This window comes from Lycium barbarum, chromosome 6 (assembly GCF_019175385.1).
Source record: "Lycium barbarum isolate Lr01 chromosome 6, ASM1917538v2, whole genome shotgun sequence".
NCBI classification, from domain to species: Eukaryota; Viridiplantae; Streptophyta; class Magnoliopsida; order Solanales; family Solanaceae; genus Lycium; species Lycium barbarum.
This window is the reverse complement of record NC_083342.1, coordinates 121,042,388-121,051,064: the sequence shown is the minus strand read 5'-3', so window position 1 is coordinate 121,051,064 and position 8,677 is coordinate 121,042,388. Positions and strand designations below refer to the sequence as shown.

The 8,677-nt window shown below is 32.8% G+C and overlaps 1 protein-coding gene across 2 annotated transcripts; it reads left to right on the top strand.

Annotated features, from left to right (window-relative positions):
* The first annotated feature begins 5,096 nt into the window (after positions 1-5,096).
* Positions 5,097-7,897, top strand: LOC132645989 (uncharacterized). Of its 2 annotated transcripts, XM_060363290.1 has the most exons (6): positions 5,098-5,376; positions 6,641-6,710; positions 6,802-6,864; positions 7,189-7,230; positions 7,317-7,373; positions 7,521-7,897. In XM_060363290.1, the coding sequence occupies exons 1-6, from the start codon at positions 5,186-5,188 to the stop codon at positions 7,611-7,613; spliced, it is 516 nt and encodes a 171-aa protein (XP_060219273.1). In that variant the 5' UTR covers positions 5,098-5,185; the 3' UTR covers positions 7,614-7,897. The 2 variants fall into 2 exon arrangements, with proteins under 2 accessions (XP_060219274.1, XP_060219273.1); XM_060363291.1 differs by lacking the exon at positions 7,521-7,897 and having other exon boundaries at positions 5,097-5,376; positions 7,080-7,230; positions 7,317-7,357.
* The last annotated feature ends 780 nt before the right edge of the window (positions 7,898-8,677 follow it).

Here is an 8,677-nt window from a genome sequence, read left to right as displayed (position 1 = left end):
TTTAATAATCCAGCTCCTGTTGCTAACTGTAATAAAAAAAAAAAAGTTATAATCATTCTTTTTAGTTTAGCTTGCTTTCCAAAGGTTTGATCTTCATTTTTTTCCTTCAAACCCCTGGACAATAATGATTGATTCTACTTGAATCTTAAGGATCAATTCGCGACGATCATAACTTGATTTTGTTATCATGTTGGACATTTCTTGTTATAGTCGATGGCATATGGAAATTTTTATGCAAGCGTTGTTGGTCTACGTCACAACTCAGCTATATATGAGTTTTGAGTTTAAGGTCGTGAAGATTTAATAAGGTTTAACTTCTATATCAAAGTGATATTTACTCTTAACATTATCTTACAAGCAGTGTCACGTGGATGTCTATTACTCTATATATGCATACATAAAGAGACATATTCTTAATTTAAACTTTATGGGTTTAATTTTTAAAGTTCTTAGCATTGAGTCTATATTATATTTTAAATTTTATGGGTTCAAACCTATTATTTATCGCAACTTTAATGAATTTTTATACATAAATTTATACTCTGCTTCGAAAGTGCTGGATAAACCTAGTGCTATAAGGTTGCATCCGCTTCTGCATACACATAAGCACATAAATTTAATTATGCATATCTGGTGCGTATGCCAATTTATATTAGTTATCATGATTAGTAAAGGTGGCAACCGGTTCCAACCGGAACCGGTTATGAAACCGGTTAAGGAACCGGCCGGTTCCGGTTAAAAAACCGGAACCGGTTAACCGGTTCCGGTTTAACCAGTTCCGGTTTACCGGTTTTAAACCTCAAACCGGAACCGGTCCGGTTCGGAGTGGTTAAAATCTTTTTTTGTTTTTGTTTTTTGTATTATATATATATATTATAGTATTTATTTGTATATTGTAGCTATATTTTCATATGTTATACAACTTTATAATTAAAGTTTAAATATTTACCGACTAACAGCCTAACAGCAAGTCAGCAATACAGAATAGTGCTTTTCGTATACATATATATGTATAACTTACATATACTTATATATATGTATAACTTAATATATATATATACTAAATATATATATATACATATCTACTATATATACTTAATATATATGTACCATATACTCTATATACTTATATATATGTATAACTTAATATATATACTATACATACTTATATATATATATGTACTATATACTATATATACTTATATATATGTATAACTTAATAAATATACTATATATACATATCTACTATATATACTATATATACTTAATATATATACTATATATATTTATATACTATATATACTTATATATATGTACTATATACTATATATACTTACTTATATACTTTAGTTTTTTTTTTTTTTTTTTTAATTTTTTACCGGTTAAACCGGTCCGGTTCTGATTTTACCGGTTTAACCGGTTCCGGTTTTCAAAATATTGAAACCGGACCGGTAAACCATTAAACGGTTAACCGGTTCTACCGGTTTCGATTCCGGTTCCGGTTTAACTGGTCCGGTTACCGGTTAAAACCGGTAAGGCCAAACCGATTGCCACCTCTAATGATTAGTGATAAAAATGAGTCAAGAATGTATATTAATTATTATTTTTTAAAATAAAGTTAGGAATTTAACAGCAGGTAATATTGCACCAATACCCCAGCCAATGGTAACTTTTGCTTTTTTCCCCCTTTCTCTTGTAGTATGAGTGGACTCTAGGGGTCCCACTAATTGAGTAATGAAGCAAAAAATATCAATATTAATTGCTTTCTAATCGTTCTCCAATAAGTTTTGAACAACATAAAATGCCTTTGGCTGGCAGAATGTATTTTGGATTTTATTAACATTCTCTAAAAACGGCACAGGTTAAACAATAACATATAAAAACATTTCATGTATTTATTTGATTGGTGTAAACATTAATGGTGAGTAATAGCATATTTGATCTAGCTCCCAAATATGTTTATTTAGAAAAAAGATTTTTGTAAAGAAGTTCTTTGGAATTATTTTTTTGGAGAATAGCAATTTACGTTTGTCTATTCAATTTGATAAGTACTTTTACTATTTTTGTGTTTGACCAAGTTTCAAATGCGTTTTTCAGAATAATAGGATTATTTTTTTAACCTCTGCTATTGCTCAAAAGCATTTATTTTTTCTCCTAAAAATTAACTTGATTAAACACCTCAACTCTCTAAAATAAACATTGTTGACTTCCAGAAGCTTGGGCAAACAAAACAAAAAATAATGTGTGTGCCCTACTAGTTTTTTTTTTCTCACCCAGTGGTCGATAATCATTTTGGGCCCGACTGATTCAGACTCACCCCCAAAAAATCATTTTTTTTTTGTGCGGATTGCCCTTCAAAAGCACTGGTCTTTAATTTTTGCCCCTCAAATTGGTGGTCTTTAATTTTTGTCCTTCGCTTAATACCCCAAGATTCTGGATTCGAACCCCATCTCAGTAAAAAATAAAAATAAAAATCGCAAGGCAGAATTTTGCATGCAAAACTCTCCTCAGGCAGAATTTTGAATGCAAAACTCTGCCTGCATGCATGGTTTTGTCCTGCGGGCAGAGTTTCCAAAACTCTACCTCACATGCAAAACTCTGCCTTAAGGTAGAGTTTTGGCATGTCTGAAGGCAAAACTCTACTTGATTAGACAGAGTTTGATAGAGTTTGACAGTAAACTCTACCTTAAGGTAGAGTTTCAAACTTGCATGAGGCATGCAAATCTCTGCATTGCGAATCCAAACTCTACCATGCGATTTTTTTTTTAATTTCTAACTGAGCGGGGTGTTCGAACCCGAAACCAAAAAAGTTCTAACGAAGGACAAAAATTAAAGACCACCCAAAATAAGGGCATTCCTGCGAATCGCACCCCCAAAAATCATATTTTTTTAATTTTTTCTTTCATACTTTAGGCTGGAGGGAGAGAGGAAAGTATCTTATATATATATATATAAAAGCAGGACATAGGCCCGCTGACGTGTCACAACACAAATGCAGGATTTTCATTTTTTTTTTTTTTAGAATTTTGGCCTTTTAATCCATTTTAACTCCTATTAGTTAATTAGTCAAAAAACAAACAGACATATCCTTTTGGCATATTTTTGTGCCGTTTCCATAGGCTGCCTTTTTAAAGCAGTAGCGTCGCAACTTTGCCTCTTATCTCTCACTTCGTTATTGCTACATTAACCCACAACCTACGCCTCCTCCTTATCGCTATGCATTTCTCCAATTAATAGCATTGGTACTACTTCTATATTGATCTGTTTTAATATACGTAAAACAGTTGATTTTGCCTTTATGATTTTTCACTGCCATTTCTTTTTTCATTACTGAGATATTAATATAGAGTTTCTTTCTCTTTATTTATCCTTATTATTAATTTACTTTTTGAATTTTAACAGTACTTTGGCTTCTATTTTTTGGGTATGCTTCCGTGTCTTTTAAAATTTTCTCAGTTGTGCATATATGATGTCACCCACTTATTATTTGCCCTCTTTAAATTTTTATAATTATTATAGGAATGATACGGAAAGTTAACTGAGGAAAAAAAAGGGCATTTTTCAAAAAAATGATAATTTTGCAAAAGAGATTCGAGGAGGAAAACTGAGAATTTAACTGGTGTGGAGAGGAAAGTAAGTGTTCTATTAATATGTTTTCTCCTTTATTTTTAAAGAAATTTTTAAATGTAAAAACATAAATCTTTATTATGTTTTACCTCAATGTTTTTGCTTTTTATTCCTTTTATTTGAGCCCACTAATTCCCTATAATTAGCATTAACTTTCCCATAATTAGCATTGTCAAAGATGATACACACCTTCACAGAATTCCCCAAAAAACAACCCAACTCTTTAATTAAAGAGATAATGTATTCATTCAAAATTCTCTTTAAATCTATCTAATTTCTTTATTCTATGTTACTTTATCATTAATTACTTCTATTTTATCTCACTTTCGTTTAATTTCGTGAATAAATAATATATCATTATGGGCAATAGAAAAGTGATGTGGCACCCTTAAGACATTTAAAGCAAGATTATGTTTGACAACTTTGAATTATAGTTCAAAAGAATCGTTGGAATCTCCACACATATATGTATTTCATAGTAGTTTTTTTTTTTGGTCCATTCAATTGATTTGAAAATTGTTGCGTAGGTTTCATTTTTTTTCTTCTTAATTTTATTTTCTCATGCTTATGGGCACAGAGTCTAAGAAGATGAAAGTGAATGAGAAATAGTTGAATGTATTTTGAAGGATGGTAGAGATAAGAAGATCAATGGAAGATTTAAGGAGAATGAAGGAAAGATATATATTGAATATTAATTGTTGTAGTATTACAGCTTATTTAAAGATAGATTTAATTTCCAATGTTATATGTTCATGTCAATTGGAAGTGTTTGTCAAAGAAAACTGTAGATAACTTTTTTTGTGCTTATTTCTCTTTTGTTGCTCTCTTTTTGTGTGGTTCTTTCCTTCCTGTTAATCTAAGGCTTATGTTTATTACCAAATTAGTTCAATTTTTCATGCATATTATAATTGTATTATGCATTTTCTTTATTGAAAAAAAATTATTTAAGCTAATGTAGGAATTAATTTAAAAAATTTAATAAGATTTTGATAACCGCGCGAAGCGCGGGTCAATTTACTAGTTTTCTAATAAAACCTCTAATTGTGTGTCATTAGTTATAGTGTTATACAATCATTCTCGATCGTTTTGCGTTTTGCGTTTTTTTTTTTTTTTATATTGTGTGATATACCTAGTTTAAAAGCTTTTTGACGAAACTTTCAAAATTTAATTATTTAAATTCGACAAAGCCCTTCACAAAAAAAAGTATTTGGGGTTACAGGATTTTGTGTTTTGTCAAATTATTTGGGAAGTGCTTTTATTTGTATTTGACCTATATTTTTAAAATTTACTATATAAACGTTAAATTACCAACAACAAAAAAAAAGTACAAATTTAATACCAGAAAACTTTAATTAAGTTCTTAAAATATTATTTAATCAAAAACCTATGCCAAAGAAGCCATAAGTTGAAAGTTTAGGGGGTTTAATTGAAATGGAATACCTAGCATTATAATACCAAGATTACCCGTTTGGGGGGAAACGTAAAAGTAAAATCCAGGAAGCGTCGCCAAGCACATACAGTTTGTGAAAAAAGCTATCTAACTCATCGGGCGATCTCCATGGCGGCCACATCATCCTCATCGGAGTCTTCATCACTTTCTTCTCGTAGGGATCGTAAGCGTCATCGGCGCCACCGCAAAGAGAAAGACAAGGAGGTCCGCAAGAAGAGCCGCTCTCGCACCACCAAACGTCGTCGTACTAGTCGTCATTCATCTTCCGACACCTATTCTTCGTCATCCGAAGATTACAGGTTTGTTTGTTTGTGTAAAACAATTTGCTTTATGGAGAAGGGTTTAGGGATTTTGACCATCTTGTTTTTATCAACTTAGGGTTCATTACTTTTGTAAATTGGTGTATGAGTTATTTCAAATTATTGCTTAGATTTATTTGCTTATTTTGAAATTAGTTTTCTAGGTATTGGAAACAGCATTATTTTTCACTGAGATATTTCTCGCCTTGTCAAATATAAATAGATGGTGAGGGGTGTTCCCCTAGCGCCGTAACTATACCTTTTAAGTCATTGTTAATCTCCAAAATCTGGGGAGCAGACGATTAAGAGCCAGAAAAGTAGTAACACTCAAGTTTTAGTCTAGCCAACAAGTGTTCTTTTAGGGTAATGTAATGTTAGGAATATACCTTGAATTATTTTCTATTCTAGTTAGGGAAGTTGCATAGTGACGACTTGCACGCAAAAGTTGGCTTGCAATTTGGAAAAGCTTAAACAACATCTTGCAATAATGTCATCTATTTCTAAACCAAGAGGAAGAAATTTTCCAAATTGCAGCTTGCAATGGTGTTAGCGATAAGTCATGCAGCAATAACAACTCCGCTTTTGTCCCAAACTAGTTGTGTCTTTGGCTATATGAATTGTCACTGACCATTTTACTCTATTTGCACTCATCTAATGCCAATATTAGGCAAATACTTAAAACTAATTAGAAACGTATAAATCTCTTAGGGGCTACTCGGCTACAGGGATTTATGGGGGGCTATCCCAGTATAAAATTTGAGACGAAATTTGCATTTGGTTGTGGGTATTAGCTGAATTCAGGATAAATTTATACCAAAATCCCGGGATTATAATTGGGATAACTTTGTTTTGAACTAAATGACCTTTAGAGGTTAAACTACTCGTAGAAAGCATATAACCTAGAGTAAAAGTTCTATTTAAAAAACTGTTTAGCCCATGATTTTATCCTCTCAATAGTACTTACACTAATATGTTCATTCTCATATGTGTTATTGCGTTATATTGTGGAGGACTTCTTATTGCTATCTTAGTAAATAGTAACTGCATGCACAATGCATCTCCAACTTATAGTAAAAATTCTGGTACCTAATTGGATGCCAATTTTACCATGCTTTTAGAAGGACATGCTATGTCTATGTGTTCCACAAAGTGCTTATTGTTATTGATTCTAGCCTGCTGTTAGTGGGAGGTCTCAAGTGTTTCTGAATTAGATGGCTGCTTTCATTTTCCTTGTAACCATCTAATTCAACTCTTTTGCTGACAGTTCCTCAGACAGTGAGCGTGAAGAAGTCAACAGTTCAAAAAGACACGTACAAAAAGATAGAGCGACAAAGGTGGTTGCTTGAGAAGATTTGGTTATTATTTATTCGATTACATGTTTTGCTTGAATATTGACATATTACCAGCTTTTTGTTGCCTTTGTAGAAGAAGGATAAAGAGAGAGGGAAAAGTCACCGGCAAAAACGTCACAAGCATAAAATTAAAGAGGTAGGTTTTTGTTCTCTTGATCAAGCAGTCTTCATCTATTCTGCTGAACTACTTCTGCATTTTATGTTCAAATGTTTTTCACAATTACTCCGAGCATATAAAACTAAGTACAGTTTCATAGCCCATATGAACATTTTAGATTTCAGTTGTTGTGACTAATTGCACTTTTAAAGTATGAGATGCTTATAGTTTTTTCTGCTGTTTATCTTTTACGGCTCTTCGAATTTGGAGCTGTGGTCTGTGACATGATGACTGGATGCTCGATGACCTGTCTGGTTTTGTTACTTGCTTGTGGATTATGGTGGCAATACGAGCCATGTGCAGAAGCAGAAGGTGGAAAGTAGTGGCCCTGTGCAGCTCTCTAAGGTTTTAATTTTTATACTAATTTTTAGCTCTCGTTTAGAATTTTTTTCTCCCTTCTTTTTTTCATATGCGTAATCTACCAAATCCAGTTTTTGGGGCGTGACAAAGATGATGGCGTCCGTCGGAGTGCTGTCTCTGGCAAAAAGGTATGTTCATCTTTTTTGGAAACGTTGCTACTAATGCTTGTTACCTTTAGCTTGTGTATTAATCGCCTTGAACATGGGTGGCGTTAAAGCTGTATTACTTTCATTTCTTATTGTGGAATGATAGTGTTTAATGTTCTTAATTTGTAGATTCTCTTGAAGCTAGACAAGACAAAGGAGGACAAGGAAGCAGAGAGTAAACGAAATGAATTACTCAAATTTCTGAATGCAAATTATGATTGATTATTTGAAGCCTAAAAGTTAGCCTTTAGTTTCCCAAAGGTTCAGGCAAATGTTTGGCAATATATCTTCAAGTAAAATGCTCTCACTGTATACAGAACTTGGATCTCATTTAGCCTTTCTTGGTGATGATATTGGTTGAATCCAGCCTCCAGTTGTAGTTCAATATCATGCTGCTGCTAACAGTGTGGGAAGTTTGGGAAAGCACCACGCCACCAAGCTCTCATACATGTTTTTGCAATACCATACACTGTAATGTTAAATTATTGAAGTGTTTTGGCTGATCATTGTTGACTATTTTTGGGAGGGGGAACCAACCTTGTTTTCTGATGAGAACTAATTTACAAAGTGAACTGTCTAATTTCATACAACTTATTTAATGGCTGACCACGTCTCAATTTTCAATATAGGCTTATAAACCATAATTTGACTATTATAAATTAACCCCTTGATACTTTACCAAGTGTAATTAGGTGATCAAAATTGAACTTCTGCTGCTAAATGTGTTTGCCTTTTTGGTTGAGGCAAAGAGGAACTCGTACGACCTTGCGTACCGTAGGTTGTCACTTGAATTTCCTCCACACTTGCTTGCTCGATTTCAGAATTTCCTTATAATCTCGTATGTTTAAGGATAATAGTCATTTTGGACCACCTGGTTAACTTAATCTTCGACAGCCAGCTAGGGTTCGTTATTCCTGTTCTGACTGTTGAATGCTTCCCCGCAGCCTCAGGTCTAACTCCTTCCCATTTCCTGTGATGTTTTTAGCTTCATTAGTTCTTGTTGTATGAAGATCATCTTTGAAATAGACTGAGGATGTTGGAGATTTTACATCTGCATACACTACAGAACAAGAAATTATAGTCTTACTATGACTAATCATATTGTTTCAATTTAATGTCTTTACTTAGTACATGCATAAAAAGGATTTTATGAAAACACGAGCTTACTTATTTTACTTATGTACATGGAACCTCTACATATGGAAAACAAGGAAAGACAATCCTGCGCTTAAATCTAAAATAGTGGAAGATAATTGACATGATTATCAGTTTTTTCTTCTTTTTGA